The sequence below is a fragment of the Amblyomma americanum genome, chromosome 6, assembly GCF_052857255.1.
Source record: "Amblyomma americanum isolate KBUSLIRL-KWMA chromosome 6, ASM5285725v1, whole genome shotgun sequence".
In the NCBI taxonomy this organism is placed as follows: domain Eukaryota; kingdom Metazoa; phylum Arthropoda; class Arachnida; order Ixodida; family Ixodidae; genus Amblyomma; species Amblyomma americanum.
The window spans coordinates 45,491,775-45,510,300 of NC_135502.1; the positions used below are offsets into that span (position 1 = coordinate 45,491,775).

The 18,526-nt window shown below is 47.4% G+C and overlaps 1 protein-coding gene across 1 annotated transcript in view; it reads left to right on the top strand.

Moving 5' to 3' along the window:
• The first annotated feature begins 519 nt into the window (after nucleotides 1-519).
• The window catches only part of LOC144136740 (ATP-binding cassette sub-family G member 1-like), a 60,590-nt gene continuing 42,583 nt past the window's right edge, over nucleotides 520-18,526 (top strand). The window contains exon 1 of the mRNA XM_077669316.1: nucleotides 520-1,105. Coding sequence (XP_077525442.1) covers nucleotides 967-1,105 — 139 coding nt within the window. The 5' untranslated portion in view covers nucleotides 520-966. The remainder of the gene's footprint in view (nucleotides 1,106-18,526) is intronic.

Consider the following 18,526-nt stretch of genomic DNA (forward strand, 5'->3'; position numbering starts at 1 on the left):
GTGGCCGCACAGTGCATAGAAAGAGGAAACCGCGCACGGTGTGCCTGCTCCCAAGGTTCGTACACACGCACGCGTCCATAGTAGCAGCGAGCGGCCGCATGCGCCGCCAAGAGCCGCTCAATAATCACCGGCTTCATGCCGCCGCCGCCGCTAACCTTGCGACCGCACGCGCACCGCCAACCCACCAAGGTCGTCGCCGTTTGCCCGCCGCGGACGCCCAGATAGCCTCCGGGCAAGCGCCAAGAGGACGTGTCCATCCTCGGAGGCAGAACATTATGCGCGCGAGACACCATCGCAGCGGCGCCTCTTTTTTGCCCCCCTCACCCATCTCTCTCTCTCTCCTCCTCACTTTCTTTCAACGCTTACTGCGTGCCTCACTTTCACGGAGAGCGCGCGTCCCGCGCGAGAGAGATGGCGATAAGCAAGAAAACCTGTTTTCTAAAGAAAGTTTGACGTCACGGCATCACCGTCCTCTCCCTGCCCCCGCCCATCGGTGCCTGATGGCGCAGAAAGAGTGACATCGGGAATGATCGGAAGCGAACTGCAACAACGGCGGTAGTAGGGTAGAAGCTTGGAGGGCCGCCACGACCATCGTCCTCCTTCACCTTCGCGTTCACCGCGGGCGCGCGAGCGAGCATAGTGACGCCTCCGCTCTCCAACGCTGGCGTCGTGCTCTTGCTCCTCTTACACCGAAACGGCTGCTACGCTCCAAAAGGAGGCGGTGCCGCGCTCCTGTCCGTCGTGTGTTGTGTGCCTTGGCCGACGACGCGAGCGTGACTTCCATGAACTTCAGCGTCGACCGGGAGACAGGTGGAAAATAGCGGCGCGTTCAGTGCTGCCGGCGCGCTGTTCAGTGAAGTGGCTGCGAGGCGGACGCGTTCCAAACGCTCGGGCCCCGTTTGGCGGGCTTTTAAGAGGGTCTCGTGAAGCACGGCGCTGGTAGCGGATTCCGAGGCAGAGTTGGCCATGGATAAGGAACCGGTGCTCCTCACCATATCGCCCCTCGAGAACGGCAAGCTGGACGCCGTCTACGAGAACAATGGGTTCGGAAAGCAGCTTGCACTCCTGCCCGAGATGGACAAGAACTTCCTGGAGGCACCCAGATGTAAGTTTTGCCGAAAAATTTCTCTTCATTTTTTTTGTCTTCTGCTCCTCTTAACTTTCTCTTCTCACACTTAGTCTACGATATTTCATGTCTCAACGTTCTGATGCTCTAGAGGCCCGTGTGCTGTACGATGTCAGTACACGTTAAAGAACCACTGGTGGTCGAAATTTCCGAAGCCCTTCTCTACGCCGTCCCTCATAGCCTAAGTCGCTTTAGGACGTTAAACCGTCATAAACGATTAACAAACCATCAACTTTTCTTTCTTTTCCTACCGGCTAAACCCTCTATTCTTACCTGACTTTCAAGACCTGCCGGCTTCTAGCTGCCATTGTTATTGTACTCTCTCTTCAAAGGTTGAATTTTTTTTTTCTGTAATAGTCACTCGCTTGCAGAGTTCAGTATATGTTCTTCGTTAGTGAATTTTTTACTCAGATTTTCAAAGCACTATCTGAGCAGAGCAATACAAATTTGACAACTTTCTTAACATTCCCGCTAATTCAGTAAGCTCCTTATTTCTGCCATGGTGAAGTGCGATTGCATTGCTTCGTAATAAGTTTGATGTTCGCAATTGATGCGCTGCGAAAAACTGTCACCTTCCGAAACGTTACAAGGACAATTATATCTGTTGACTCTCGACACCTTATCCGCCGGTTTCAAGTCACATACGCAACGAAAACTAAGACGAACCAAAGTAATGTTCAACAGCCTCGGAAGGGAACAGCAGTTTACAGGTGGCAGTGAGGTGCTGGAATTAAGTGGTAAGGGATTACGTCTGCTTAGGGCAGGCAGTGATCGCAGATCCGAATCACGAGAGCGAAATAACCAGAGGAATAACGGGATGTAGCGCATTTGACAGGTTCTTTCAGATCATGAATATCAGTTTACCAATATCTCTCAAGAGAAAAGTACACAACAGTTGTATCTTACCCATTCTAACTTAAGGGGCAGAAAGGTGAATAATAATTAAAAGGGTTAAGCTTAGGTTAAGGACGACGCAGCGAGCCATGGAAAGAAAAATGATAAGCGTAACGTTAAGAGACACGAAGAGGGCAGTGTTGGTCAGGGAACACATGCGGGTTAATGATATCCTAGTCGAAACCAGAGCAAGAAGTGGGCTTGGACAGGGCATGTAATGCGAAGACAAGAAACCGATGGTCATTAAGGGTAACATACTGGATTCCAAGGGAAGGCAAGCGTAGAGGGAGCGGCAGAAAGTTAGGTGGACGGATGAGATCAGGAAGTTTGCGAGGCTTCGGTGTGCGCAGCTGGCACACGACAGGGTTAATTGGACAGACATGGGAGAGGCCTTTGTCCTGAAGTGGGCGTAGTCAGGCTAACGATGATGATGATGACGCAAGTAGGGAGAAGAGCGGATTGAAAACAATGAATAAAGAAGTAAACTGTGGCCCTGGCTTACAGTCTAGAACTTCCTGACCTAACATCTGAAATGCAGGGCTCCCATAAGTCTCGTGACGCGCCTTGAACATGAAGCAAGCTTCCACTATTTCTCGTGTCCCTCCTGAAGCGGAAACCCATGTGACGTCCGAAGCATGAGCGATACACGGGCTCATTGCCCGACCCCTGTGACATCCCTGTTGCATGCTCGCGCTTTCGTAGAAAGCGTAGGTGTACACGAACTGGTTCAGGAAAACAAGTGGAATAATGAGCGCTTGTATTATGCTTAAGGCGAATCATGGTGTACACGCGATCAGTATACTGCGCGGCATTATATCAGCAAGTCTTAGTTTCCAGGTCATTGCTTTGGTCGTCATCATTCACTTTTATATTTGTTCTTTTCAATGTACTTTCCTCTCGTTCTATCCTAGATTCGCTGCGTCTGATTTAGTGCTTCGTGAGAGACGTTTCTTTCACTCTCCTTTCCTTTTACAGTGTATCATTTATAATTTCAAGAATAAACGCAACCCGACTCACAGGCACAGTTTTTTAAGCTCCCTTCTTATAATGGTCATCTTCCCGCCTTATCAGTCAGCATTGCTAATAGAATCGCAATCTGTTTTGAGCCTTGGTCTGTTCAGGTACGCACAATTTCTCAACGTGCCTGCAACAGCGCAATAAGCGGCTGGAACTGGAAATGCACGAAACCGAACGCGAATCAGTACCCACCCCCCAACTTTGCCGGAGATTCAGAAAGTACATCCCAAAGAAACGTTGCTTAAGCAGATTCAAGCAAAAGAGGACCAGATGAAAGCATAAATAAAGGGAGGTATGTCTGGGCACATCAGCAGACTCGGATTCACCGCACAGAAGGAAAGAAATTGGCTTTTTCTAGGCGTTACACAACACTGCTTTCAGCGGCAAGAAAACAAAACAGATAAAAGAATTCGGGAAGGCTGAGAGGCGGAAAGTCACGGCAGAAAGCGCTCAAGCTCTTTACTTGGAGCGGAATCTTGAATGATTTTTCCCTAAAAACAAACCACACGCTGCCTGTATCATTATCCTCACACTTCGTTCTCCAGCTCACTTCTTTTTTTCCTGCTTAGAGTTGCACGCATTCCTGCATCCGAGACAGACATGTCAACGAACAAAAATCTTCGATGAAGTATTCAACTTCACGTAAATTATTGGTGTTTACCCTTGGAAACAGGGGTTGGCAGAAAACGCTAAAAAATAAGTATTCGCGGTAAAGAATTTCTAAGATATAAAGGCGTACACACAAGTACGAAGCAGTCTAGACGGCGGTCTTTATTTGTAATAAGGACTGCTAAAACTAGGCGGACGGAGAGTGCTAAATTAGCCGCTCGCCGAGATCAATCATTCATGGCAGCTAGTGAGTCGTGCCAGCAGCTTTAGGACATAAATAAGTTTGGTGGTGGTGGTGGTGGGGGGGGGGGGGGGGGGGTTATATTTTAAACTTCATTGCAGTAATTACTAATATATGTCCTTGTGTTATCACAAATAATATTTACGTATCCCCACAGGCTAGAGGCCTCTTGTGTCGCCGTGTAAAATGCACTGCGTTACGAATGTTCTGCAGCTTGAAACCCAAGTGACGACACAGATAACAGAACGAACAGAGACAGTTAGCGCATAAGTGACGCATGTTCTATACGTGCTACAGTGTACCCTGCAGATCATCTGTCATGCAACCCGAACTGGACCGCACCCTAGATACGCTGTATTACATAGCGCAAGATCAATTTTTTTTCGCTTTTCTGAACATCATGGCACCTGGGACCACCCGTCTTCCTTTCCTTTCTCATCACTTAACACTACGACTACGCAACATCATATTGAGGAAACTGTTCAGTGTGTCTGCATGCGTGCCGCTGATGCAGCTGCACCGGTCCTAGGCAGCTTTCTTTGGCGAAACGCCCTTGGTCGCCGGGGGATTGGCAACCTAATTGGCGAAATGGCGCCTTGACCGATCGCAGCCTTCGCTGCCTTGGGAGCACGGCGCGAGAGAACGGGTTCTCCACGTGGCCGTCTCGGTTCGATGCCAGCGCCGCTGATGCCGAAAGAAGGTAGCCACGCAGAAAGGACGAGACCAATTCGATTTAATTGCCCGCTGTCAAGAAGGCCTCCCCGATAACTTTTGAAGTGGGACAAACGGAGCGTGCGTGTTGTACGGATGCCTGGCTTTTACGGTCGTGTCTTCGCCGTTGGAATACTATATACAGTAGAATAGGACGAGATTAACGTCACCGGTACGTGGCCTATAACACTGAGTGTTGCGTGTCCACTAAGCGATGTGTGGAATCGATACGATAGCTTCGAAGTGAGGCGAAGCAAGGCTACATGAAGTAGGAATGTTTGAGCCTCTCGCAGGGGAGTCATCGGCCGTTGATTAGGATGGAAAAGTAAGACAAGTGCAGCCGAAGATTATCAGTATAACAAGTGATGGCTTTATAGCGTGTCGCAGCGTGTTCTCTACGTGAAAAGTAGATCCTTCGATTATTAAACTGGTGGTGCGAACAATTTACGGACGCTGCGCGCTGTTACCTGTCGAGTTGTTCGGTAGCGCCGAGGTGTTATAAATTTTTGCTGCGGCAAGGTCACTTGTTGGGGAGGTCACGTATAGGTACGCTCAAGCCATTTTTATTAGCTTGTTATTTATCTGCAGTACATTTGCCCATAGGCACACCTTGTCGTTATTTAATCTTATCTCATTATTTTATCATTTTCTTTTTGAACCACTCACAACAGGATCTCCGCTTTATTTGGTGCTGCTTTCGCAGCTGTTATTCTAAGAGCTAGTTGATGAGAATTCTCTGTTACTAAGGAGAAGGAACTTGACAGCTGCTGGCACTTGATTGAAATGCTTGCAATTTCTACTACCTAGAAGACGTAGAATCGTTTATTCTGTAGAAGGGTGATAACGTAACGTGTCTATAACATGTCTACGCTGCTTCGATCCCTTGCGTGATCGTCATTAGCGCTTATATCGCCGCTCTTATGGACAATGAACGGCGGCATGAAATACAAATACAAATACCTTCATTTCAACATCGTGGATGTTAGGAGTGTACCCAAAAAGCCTAAGACGGGCTTGACAGAGGGGTACACCCCTACATGCTCATAAAGCGGCTGAAACAGCGCGCGGCCGGAATGTGTGAATAACGCCCTAAATTATATACTTTGTGCATGCTTTGTTACGGTCATCAACCATCCTCAACAGCAAGATTCCACTCCTCTATTTGATTAGTTTTCAGTGGAACTCCGTCCGTCCCACTAAAAGGAACTACTGTTCTTCGGGACCAAAAAAAAAATTCTTAGACGAGCCATACACAGGACCTTAGCGAACATGCTCTGTGCAACCCCAGCCTGTGAATCTGTTTAAGAGCCACAGAAGCCAACACACCCAAATACTAATAACGTCCTGTAACATAACGTCCTGTAACTCATAACGTAACAGCCCTGTTATGAGCGCCTTTTTACGTCCCTTACTCTCAAACGAACATGGCGTTGTTAAATCATATTGCTTTTCATTGTATGTCTAACGTGCCTAGAACGCACGACCTTCTTTGAAACATACCTCGCAGCTGGGAGTAAAACCAGAAGGGCACGTAGCTTGATAACAATGATATTACCCCACAGGTAACTCCCAAGGACGTACTACAGGCGGAGCAGAAATAGAACGAAATACGCTATGTCAAAAATACGCAGGAGGTTGCTGCAAGATTGTTCCAAGGCATTTCTGTGTCTCCCTTTGCGGTGGCGCTATTTCCGGGTCGAAGTTACAGGAAGTACCGATTTTCCTACCATTAAAAGCCTACGGAAACGAAAAGAGCCGCAGAGGTTACAAAACTAAAGGCTAGGGAACAACTCGTGCCAAATGCGAGGGGGCTCGCGTATTTCTCAGAACAGGCAGGGTCATCAAACGCTGTGCTAGACAGGAATGCAAAAAAATTGGCAGTGGCTTAGCTCGGCTATGCCAGGATATACGTAGCGAAAGCACGTAGCATACACATATACGTAACATACACGTACCGGCACGTAGCATATACGTAGCATAGCTTGGTTAGCCTTGGTTAGTCTTGATTGCAAGTCCAGGTTAGTCTGGTTGCATGGCTTGTTGTCGTCACGCGGTTGGTCACGTGACCAGTCACGTGGTTGGTCACGTGGTGCGGTGCGAGCACGTCGAAACTGCGAGTTCGTGGCCAATGTAGATTTCGCTACAAATGCGGTGCTTCTATCCTTACAGATGCATTCGGAATGCGCTCTAGGCCATTCACTCACTATTCGAGGAGGCTTAACATACGCCACACTTAGCAATATACAAGAACAAACGACCGCGGTTCCTAGACGACGTCTGTTCCAGATGAGGTATCCCCGCTGCCCGACGCATTTTTGTGCGCATCGTTTCGAATTAGCGTGGCGTATGTTAGACGTTGAAGGGATTCCCTGAAGACCGGTTTTATTTACATTTCCCTTTTTTTTTCTCTTTCCTGTTAAAAGCACAAAGCGCTTAGCGGCGCAATGCTGAAATAACTTAGAGCTAAAAATGCTGTCTAGTAGGATTACGCACTCAGAAATAAAAATGCAGTTTGCTAGGATGACGCACTTTTAGTTCATTAAGTTGCAAGCGCGCTTGTCGCGGTCGTAGTAAGCACAAGGCTCAGAGCGACGCTCTGCAAGCTCGGTTATTGAGAATACATGTTCGTGCCTCCCAGAGCGCTCTTAGAATGCCCTGACTCTAAACTGGTACCTCGTGCCGACTAACATCGACTACCAGGTCGCACCAGCCCCTCGTACGTGATTCGATTTCGAATCGCTTTTAGCGCCTCCAAAAGTTTCGTAACGCCTAGCTTAGGGAAGAACGCGCGCGCATCTAAGTGCAGCAGAGCTCCCAAGCTTCGCCGGTCTGAGTCTTCACGTTTCGAAACGCCTGCCATCACAGCTTCCTCCAACCTATTTTTCGCGTGCCAAACTGTGTATTGTTTCGGCTAAAAGGAGTTCATAAGCTGAAAAAAACCTAAAGCAGCATCTGCGTATACTGACGCTACATAGCTTGCAGAGCTTCAGCCGCACAAAGATAAGATAAGTGACAATAAACGTGCTGCACCCACCTACTGCCCCTTAAGCGGGTTTACTCATAGACCCAACAAAATCGCAAGGCCGCAGTGGTGTATTACGAAAGCACACACATCTTAATGCGCGTGTCCCTTACAGTTCAGGCTCACCTCCAAGGCATACGCGTATAGGCCAGCAAGTGAGTGTCGAGAAGGTTCGGGGAAGGCATACAACGGCAATGCTAACTGCGGTGTCAACGGCCTATCCGGAGGAATCCAAATTTCCTAGTCGTGTACTTGTGCTTTCCGCGTGCCTATATTTTTTTTTCTCAGATATCACCAAAACGTACTGCTGTGCTTTTAGGCATGTAATTAAACTATTTTTTAGTGTTCTTTGTGAGCCCAGTGATCACTGGCGATTGCTGTGGTCACATGGTCCGCACGCTTCTAGGATATGATCAAATGTTCAGAGCGTTGGTTATTCTAAACGGAATGAAGAAAAGTCGTATATCAAAACTACAGCTAGAAACACTGGAATCCACTTAACTTCGTAAGGACGTTAATAAACGCATGGAACGGGAGACGCACTGTGGAGCCACTGTGATTCGGGCGCTCATGCGGTGAACAGTGTACTTTTAACGAAGACTGCGAATGCATTTATGGCCGCAGGCTAGGCTGGTCGGGAAAATGTCAAGATCGTCGGACGCGTAAACGCGCAGCTAAGTCTACACATTCACGGAGATTGGCGGTGATTGCCTGTACTCGGTAGCCACTGCACACATTCGTGGAAGTAGAGCAAATATGAGCCGCTGCAACTATAATCACGGCCCTACTGCCGCGAGAGTATGGGGAAAATTTTTTTAATCGTTTTCGTAAAAAAAAAAGTACCTTGTTTGAGAGATGGGATACCAAAGTCTAAGTTCTGATTGAGAGTACACAGTATGTCATGTTTTGCACAACGCGAGGATTCATTCCGCGACGCGACTTAATGCTCAGCGGACCTCTACTGCCTGGCATGAAACGGTATTGTATGGCTATCGACGAAGGGTAGGGCCTGCTGGGAAGCCGCGGTGCAGCGGCCAATGGGAGTTAAAGAAAGCAGCGTCTGTGGGGAAACGGCAGTGTTAGCTGTTGTTCTACGTGGCACGGAAACAAGGATAAATTCCTAAATTTTGTGTACGCTGCCAGGAGTAAAAGACTGAAATAGGTTGCTGGAAATACGTGCTCCGAGTTTGTATTGTTTATTTTTTCTTCTATACACGATTGCTCATTGTTGTCCTCCGATCGATTAAGGTAGAGCGTTTGGTTTGGTTTGGTATATGTTCTTATATCCCTGGTGCCAGCCCGATCCGCCAGCTTTGTAGAGGCAAGTGAACAAACCAAAGTGGTCCTGAAAACGCGTCTCGCATACCGGCCTCCTCGTCCCAGTTTTCCCTTTCAGTGTTCCATTAACTGAAACAGTGCCATGACTTCACAACCATAGTCGCGTGAAGCTAGCCGTGTCAGTGGTGACACAATCCCCGCCCCCTATTTTCCTTCCCCCTTTATCCCTCGAGCCAACCTTTTTTTTTTTCAATAAATTCATCTCCCTGTTTCCCTCTCTCAATCATGATATAGTCGCGTTTACAATAAGATACAACTACATTTGGGCGTCTAACAGCACCTCATTCACTTTGGTCCGCATTCACGCCGTGCATTCCATCATCTGTACTTCTTCACTCTAAAGAGAAAGGAGTAAAAAGGGTGTAAGCTGTACTCAAGCGCACTCCCTCTTATAAAATGGAGTGCACTAAAGGACAGCTTACACCCTTTTTACTCCCAGATGGGTGTATTAGTGTTTAGAGTGCCTCTTTAATTTTCGGGTGCACAAATTTGGCGCGGTATTGTGGCCAAGTCGCAGAATTGCTGAAAGATTTAGTTCACACTTTCAAAAATATTGCACCTTTCAGCGATAAATATCGGCGCAAGGCGGAGAATCTAAATATGCATTCTTTGAAATCCCACAAACTTCATCGAAGTCAGCGTGGCTGTTTCCTTATTATTACTTTTTTACAGGGTTTTAATGCCCCAAAGCGACTCAGGCTATGAGGAACGCCGTAGTGAAGATCGAAAATTTCGACCACCTGCGGTTCTTTGACGTGCACTGACATCGCACATCATACGGGCCTTTAGAATTTCGACTCCATCGAAATTCGACCGCCGCGGCCGTTGTTTCCTTATTAAGACATTTCCGCATTATATATGTTTCGAACAGGAAAACGAGTCACGGCACGTGCTAAAACTTCCTACTATGCTCGATGCTAGCGGCAGGCCGCCTGACAGATCGTCAGTGTGTGTGTCAGCGCCGCTAGACTTTGTAAGCTGTCGCTCGCGCTCATTCCCACGAATGTATCGAGAACGAGCCACGCGACGAGAAACGGGCCAGGAGGTTTGCGTTTCAAGGCCTGAACGGGAGGCGTCGGACTGTGAGCAAAAACCACGCAACGTACCGAAACACTGCGCGCGAGAGGTAAGCGACCCGAATCTGTATGCCAAGCGGCATCTATAATGGCGGTGGCGCAGCAGGAGCGTAATCTCGCGGCTGATAAACCGAACGACCGATTGATCGGCTGGGCTGCTCCCCTGGGGGCTGCGTCCTTCGGTCGCTGACGTGCGCCGCTAGATTCCTCGAAAGATACATGCGCCGTTCACCGGGCATTTCGCGAGGCACACGTATGCGAGCGTATGTGTGGGAGGGGTGTAACGCTGTCAACCGCGGCGTCCCCTGAACGCTTTACGGCATCTCTTTGCTATTCTGCGTGCGTCAGCTACCTGCTTGAATTTCGATACTTTCACCTCCATAACGTTCACGGGCTTATTGCCTGTGCGTATCAGCGCAGCGAATTACGGCAGAGTGCCGCATCACTCTTCTTGAGACTGGGGGCGCATATATATATATATATATATATATATATATATATATATATATATATATATATATATATATATATATATATATATATATATATATATATATATATATATATATATATATATACACCCAGTAAACATAAATACCCACGAGAGCAGCAGATTGGACAGCCGTCGCCGTAGCTCAGTTGGTAAGAGCACCGGACGCGATATTCGGAGGTCGTGGGTTCGGATCCCACCGGCGGCATGGTTGTTTTTTCTGCTGCTTTATAAGTAATTTTCTTTAAGCGATTTATTAATCTAAAGTATTATTATCCCACTGATAAAGCATAACACATTAAAAAAAATTAACGTTCCCCTATGCACCTTGGTTTCGGTGACTGTTGGCTCCCTTCATAAATTTGTCAAACGGGCCCCTCATTTCCTTTAACTTGTCTGCTAATATATATATATATATATATATATATATATATATATATATATATATATATATATATATATATATATATATATATATATATATATATATATATATATATATAGTGTGTGTGTGTGTGTGTGTGTTGTGGTTCCTAGGTGAAGCGCACTCACTCAGCGAGCTGGGAGAAACCGCGCCTTAATAAGACGGTCTGGGAAGTGCATTCCCTCTGTAGAGAAATACGGCCGAGGCATCGAAGCGTCGTGCCAGAGCGAAGGATCGTGGGATTCTCCTCGGCACGGTTCAACGAGCTCGTTGCACTCGTGAGACGGTCGGCGCGGCCGATGGCGCCATTGCGGAGGAAAATGGCATTGGGCTTACGCCAGGCGGTGAATACGCCTTCTGAGTATTCGCTCTCGCCATTTACATGCAAGACTGTGGAAGCGTGTCACTCGGAATAGACGCTAGCCATGGTTGCTCGTTGCCTCCTTCCAAAACCTAACGTGGTCATTGCGATCGAGACCTTCTCGTTGTTTACAACCGCGCATAAGTCGAGCGGATTTCGAACTGCGCTGGCATTGAGATAGAGCCTCGCGCTGTAGCCTATAAGCTGGCTGGATGCTCTCCAGTTTGTGCTTTCCGCAGCCCTGGCGTCCAGGCACGTAGTCGGGAATTTTTTTCGGGAGGGGCTTTATTTAATTTTCGAGCTTCCGGAGAGGAGGGAGTTGGGCGCTGGCAGCTGCTTGAGCACTGCGAAGAGAACAGGGGGGGGGGGGGGGGTGCGTTGAACTTGATTTCGGGGAGAGAGGGGGGTTCCTGGGCCCCCTCAACCACTCACCCCCCCTCCTTTGGATACGTGCCTACCGGTGTCCAACAGGATGACTTAGGCTCAGTTCTGTAGCTCAGTGGCTATGAAGTTCGAGTGCTGAGCACCAGTCCCAGCCGCGCTAGTAGCGTCGCTTTGGGGCAATATCCGAAAGCGCCTATGTTCTACGAGGCGTAAATTCGACTTAAAGAACCCTAAGTGGTCGTAATTAATCCGAAGGCTTCCAATTTGGCGACTTTTTCTCACCGCTTTCCCTAACTCCAACACCCCATTCCCCTTCCCTTCATTTATTTTCGCACGGTGACCAACGTAAGTAATGTACTTCCTTACTCCATAACAGCCACAATATGCCTTAGGCCGTGCGTTTTCGATACTGCTAAGCTCTTTCCTTTTCCACTTTGGCCAGCAAGCACCACAGTTATAGAGCCTTTCCTTTCTCGAAAAGCAATTTTCCTTCGCCTCGAACAGGGTGATGCTATAGTAGGACACAACTAAAAAAAAAAACAGCAGTTGCTAACACTGGGCCTTGGCCCCGCCGCGGTGGCTCAGTGGTTAGGGCGCTCGACTACTGATCCGGAGTTCCCGGGTTCGAACCCGACCGTGGCGGCTGCGTTTTTATGGAGGAAAAACGCTAAGGCACCCGTGTGCTGTGCGATGTCAGTGCACGTTAAAGATCCCCAGGTGGTCGAAATTATTCCGGAGCCCTCCACTACGGCACCTCTTCTTCCTTTCTTCTTTCACTCCCTCCTTTATCCCTTCCCTTACGGAGCGGTTCAGGTGTCCAACGATATATGAGACAGATACTGCGCCAATTTACTTTCCCCCAAAAACCAATTATTATTATTATTATTATTAACACTGGGCCACGGTCCGCAACGTGCTGTATTACTCCACTGGCCAATAGCACCAGTAAACGAAATGAGGTTTTTAAAGATTGTCTATATTAGAAAAGCCAAGTATCAAAATCCTAGAGCTTGTAATTTTTTCTTGTGATAAGCTTCTTTTTAGGTAACAAGAAGAGTTTGAACAACAGACTACTTTTTGTCGCGGAGGTATTCTGTGCTGTGCTCCTGAAAGTAAGCTGGGCTTCACTGCAGACTTCACTTGTATCCGACTACAGAGCCAGCAATAGTTAAGATACAAGAAAAAAAATCATATGCCGCTGTCGTCGCAAACTTGCTTCCAGTAGCATGTATGCACGCCACAGTCCACTTCGTTTGCCTTAGCTAGGCCACTTTTTCTTTGTCCTCGTTTTCTTTCGTATCGGTGGTGTTAAAATTCACTGCAGAGGGAAGTCAATCAGTTGCGCCAGACGCGGCCTATGCGCGTCATCGCAGCCGTGTTAAAATGCCGCCGTCTGTGCATAACACCCTGATTTGCATCGGATGACGCGAATGTTCAAAAGTACACGAGTGCGCAGTGAGCTAACGGTAATAAAAATGGCAAAATATATGAGGGGCTTCAAGGGCCCTTGCCTCATATCGGTCACTCCATCTCAAGGTGCGCCTTGTGACGACGCCACGTGTAGGAAATCGAGACACAGCTAGCGTGCTTGTCGAGTCGCCCTTCTAGTACACGCGCACTCGGCGACTATGTGGCCTCGGCTTCCGGGCCGCGTGATTGCGATGCAAGTGCGTCTCTTTAGTTTCTGTATTGCTTTTTCTGTATTGTTGCTATAGCCACAGACGTCGCGGACATGATGCCTGACTACTAGGTTTAATGGTTAATCTTTATCGCTTTGCGCGAAATGTGAACCGGTTTATCTCCTTTCTGACATCTGCCAGAAAAAAAAAAACTGTGTGGCGGCGGCTTTTTTTTTTTATTTTGACGACGATATCTAAGTGAGGGATTGTTTGCAGCAGTTCAGCCGTAGTACGTCGTCACAAAAAAACTGCGGTGTTCACCTCCTCGTTGACATTTCTGATTTATTTATTCACTTGATACCTCAATTCCCATTTCATTTCGGGCATTAAGGTAGGGATGTACACGATTAACAAGAAGAAACGACGAAGTGCTTAAGTCTGGTAAAACACATAAACAGGACTGGCTTGAAGAATTGTCTGGTGCCAGAACGTTCTAGTCGCACGTTGTGTGAAAAAGAAAAAATATGTAACGTAGGAAACATGGGTATCCAGCTTTCAAGAATGTTTTTTCCGTGGCAAAGTCATCAGTATCCCCCTGACCCCCGCTCAGTCCCAAGAGATTCCGGCCGATGGTTAGGGGAATGAATGGGGGTTTAGGCTATAGCCTTCTCCCCAGTAATTTTTTACGGGTGCAAACTAAAGTTCTTTTTTTTTCTCTCTCTTCCATGGTCATCTGACTAAGCCTGACTAAAATGGCTATGACACTGGGTGATATTCAAGGGGGGAATGGCGGTGTACTGCAGCTAATGTATTAGTCTCTCCCAAAGAAGCAGGAGAGGGTAAGGAAATGAAAGCAGTGCAGCAGGATTTCTCTTTCTTTCTGTTTTACCTCCACGAAGTCCTGAAACCAAGAACGTTTGGGTGGCTGGTACTAAAAACCAAGCGTTCAGATTTTATCGCTCCCTTCGTATTCCAGCTCACGGTAAAAAACGCGTGGTCGTGCAGGCTACAGTTAATCCTGATGCAGTACAGTGCGTTTGTGATCGACTTGAACAGCTTTACGTATCATTTCCTAGTATAATGAAACTGCGTTCGAGGAGCAACCGATGTCTTGCTGGCTTGAAATTTATGGGTTTACGAGGCTTAGCATGCGCTTCACGGAGTGATACTTGCGTGATCTTGTTCGTTCCGCAATCTGCATGGTGTTAAGTTAAGCCAGCCGCTACTTCTTGGAGAGAAAGGAATTGCAGTGTGACACCATGCGTGACGAGGAGCGCTTGCTTCGACGCTCGCCAGATGTGACCGTGTTATGAATGTCGTTGGGCTTCACGCTTGGCTGCGCAGCCTCACGGCTAACACATATGCGAGCACGCACGCTCGAGAGGATTAGGGAAACGTGCGAGAGCATGTTTCTTGTAGCAACGTGGTCAGATAGTTAATCTGCGCAAGAGATTGCGTCCAGAAAAAGTGGGCTAAGCTATGGACGTGCAGTTCTGCCTAAAAGTGGAGCATTTTGCGGTGCCATTTCCGCTGCACGTTAACTGGAAAAGTTTGTATGCACAATTATTTTTGCTTTGATAGTACCCCGTGGAAAAAAACAAAACGGAGGAGTGCACTGAATGTCCACCCGGTTCTTGTAAGCCTAATGCAGTGATGTTTCATTCGAAGAATTTACCCTTTTTCATGGAATTTGAGGAATAAATGTCTGGCGAAAAATGTAATTTTGATGGAATTATAGGAAGTTTTAAGAAGGTTTTTTTTCCAAAATGACGGAGTTTTCAAGCTCCTGCTGAGGAAAACGGGTTGAAGAAGGGACTTCGGGATATAACTGAGGAACTCTTCGATTACGGAATAGAACATCGCTAGCCTAATGAAAGGCTTTCAGTATATCCTTATGCATTTCTAGTTTGCCCTAAACCTTAACAAAGCCTAGTTCAAGTATAGCCACGAGTGCAACTGCAGCTGCTGCAGAAATAATACGGAAATGTGGCGCTGGCTAAACCAGGCACGACCATATGACGACATAAGTTGAATACGGGACCCTATTGGTCTTCTTGATAAATACAACTGTCACCGTTCTTGCGGAGATTATTGATTTATGGTTCATAGAGATGCACAAGTATCAAATAACTCCACACGAACAGGAAGATGTAATTGCTGGCGTGCTTGTAGGTGATGCAATGCCTTACACTTAACCACTGTCTCACATGGTTACAATTTTTCTCTTACTTTGCAATGCGTGCGTTAAATACAACGCGAACTCTCTCAGAACTTTGACCCGCCACTTAGTCGCTATTGCGTCTGACTGCTGAGCTCAAGGGTGCGAGCTCGAATCCCAGCTATGACACCCGCATTTCAATGGATGCGAAAGACAAAAACACTCGTGTACTGTCCGATGTCAGCGCATGTTAAAGAACCCCAGGTGGTCGAAATTAACTCAGATTCCTCCACTATACAGCACCTCTCATCGGTACCTTCCTGACCTTCCACTCCATATAGCTCAGAACTGCTTTCGATGCATCTTGTCAATGGCCTTCGTAAACGACCGATGACAGTCCACTTGAAGTTTTCTCGCGTCAGGTTCCACTTCTTTCGCATGTCTGCTTTCTGTTGTTCTTGGCGCTTTTACCTAAGCGCAAAATGAAAAGGAACACTCATCGAAGCTACATTTACTTCCTGGTCTTCGTTTGCTTTTCTCTCTTTCCTGCACCTTGGAAGCTTGTCCAGGAAACCAACGTTTCAACAGGCAACGAGCTAAAGAAAAATAAAACATAAGAGAAAAGACAGCGCAGGGCGTATTCTTGTCCTTGGTTTCTCTTCTTCCAGCAACCACAGCGAGGATAGCACTAATGCACACAGCCCGGAGTCAATGTCGAAATAAAAAAAAAAGGCTAAGTGTACAGGAAGAAGGCGTATATTCACCAGAATACATCGTATTTTGTCGCTACGTCCACCATCTCGTTTAGTTCTGCGTATATATATTTCTTTGTTTCCTTTCACCTTCATCCGAAGAAAGTAAGCACGGTGACTGCGGAGCACCAATTTCCGCCAGGACTTCCGGGTAAAGTTTCGCGCTCGCCGGCTTCAATTCTCCGCTCGTCGAGATTAAGCACGCTTAAATACGGAAAGTGCGGCACACCCGGAGTATTGTATTCTTATCGCCCATCGGCGCCGTATACATTACTGCACCGGGCTGTCGCACCAACTCGCATCTCCGTCTTCCATCTCACCACGGCGTCCGCGAATGAACGTTTCAGGTGTTACCCGAGGAGGAAGTGACGAAGGCCTTCCATCTCTATCGCGGCCTGTTCCGAAAGTTAGAAATCCCCGTAGCGTGCGCAAGCGTCGTTGATCACGTGCGAGTTACTTTACTCTATGACCGAGGAACGCACGCGGTCACGGGAAATGCCGGGGATGCGAGTTTATGGTATGGGGCTGACGTCAGCGTTTGAAGATATTCGGCTTAGACGTTATGGCTTTTGCCAGCGGTTCTTCAGCGGGCAAACAAATGCCACAGCGGAACATGAAGGAAACATTCTCTGGCGACTTTCGCGTGAAACTCTCGCTTTTGGCGGGATGACACAAGCAATGATAAAAAGAAATATCTTAATTCAGTTTTTTTTTTCTTGCTGTATCGTGCTCGTTCGACCGATTTCCAGTGGCGGCCTAAGTCGCACGAAACTTTAATGTGTTGGCTCGAAGGCGAAGATGGGAGAGTGACCTCACGAACTCAAGACCGGAAACAGAGAGTGGATAAAAATGCCGATGGCTGGATAGGCTCATGCAGGGACCCGCCCTTCAAGGTTTATGTGCCTCAAGAGATGCAAGAGAGGTCTTCTTGGATTCTGAATGACAACGTTTCGGCAGAAAATAAGAATTAAGATCCTTGAACGCAGTAATAGTGGCGATGATCGCTAGCTTTTATCTGCTTTAACGTGCAGAGTACGAGATGCTAGAACCCAGCAGAAAAGGCTGGTGTCAATAATAAACGCTTAATTGTACCGTAGCCTCACGCCACACTGTTCAAACTACACTCATAGCGTAACAGAATAATGGTCGCCCGCTACTGATCCTTTCATCTCATCAGGCGAACCACTACGCAGTGTAGTTAGGTCTAATATTCTCTAAAGCTTTCGACATCGGCAGCTGCTGAGCCCAGGTTTACCGTTTATGTGGCGTCATTATAGAGATTTAGCCTACTGGAGACATACTAGAGGAGACGTATAGCGGTTTTGCGTACGGGAGATAAGCATGCGCAGTGGCAAGCGTGCAGTCGGGTAGGACCACTGCGCGTGCACAGGAGTGGTCCGGTAAACCGGTATACGTCTCGGCTAGTACGTCTCCGGTATGCTAAGTTTGTCTATTGTCGTAACACATAACGTCATGACAGCGCTGCAAGCTGATTGGTAGGAATGGAGAGACGTCATGCACGACATTAGGAAAATGCGCCTCGCTGATTGAGCAGAATGTCAGTTATTGATTGATTCGAACGCAGTGACGACATCTGTGATGTCAGGAGTTCCTCTTCTCCTTTAATTCATCCTTCTCTCCTCTCATCGTTTCTTTGTCTCTCAGGCCGGACGCCCGCTTTATATGGTGTGACGCACGATCTGGTCTGACGCACGGCTGCCTTACACCCCTACTCCCCGCGCACACCCGCTTCTCACCCTGACCTGTACCCAACTACTCCAACTCCGAGTCAGAAACAAAAAAAACGACAGAATCTTGCCCACAATACGACAGAATGTTTTGCCTTCTTCCGCAGCGACAAATTTTCCTGCAGCATTGTAGTATTTTTCTGTAGCATACTTCTGTAACTCTGTCAGTACACTCTAAAAAAAAGGAGCAAAAAGAGAGTAACCCGTCCTCTAGGGCATTCCTTTTTATAAAGGGGAGTGAGATACAGAGGACAGCTTACTCCTCTTTTTACTCCCATATGAGCGTTCGTGTTTAGAGTGCACTACAAGGGGCAACACAATACTACAGAAAATTCTGTTGGTACTACAAGTTGATGGCCAAAAATACTATAATATTTGTCGTGGCGACAGAAAAATTTCCTACGTGTTTCTCGACACCCAACTCTTAGCTGATGAACTGCAATCGACATTGCGCACCGCTCCAGCTCTCGATGCAATCGTCATTATAACAAGGGTAAACGTCCGGCGAAATTTCTTTGTTTTCCAGCTGCATTAGGCGACTTGAAATATAACAACG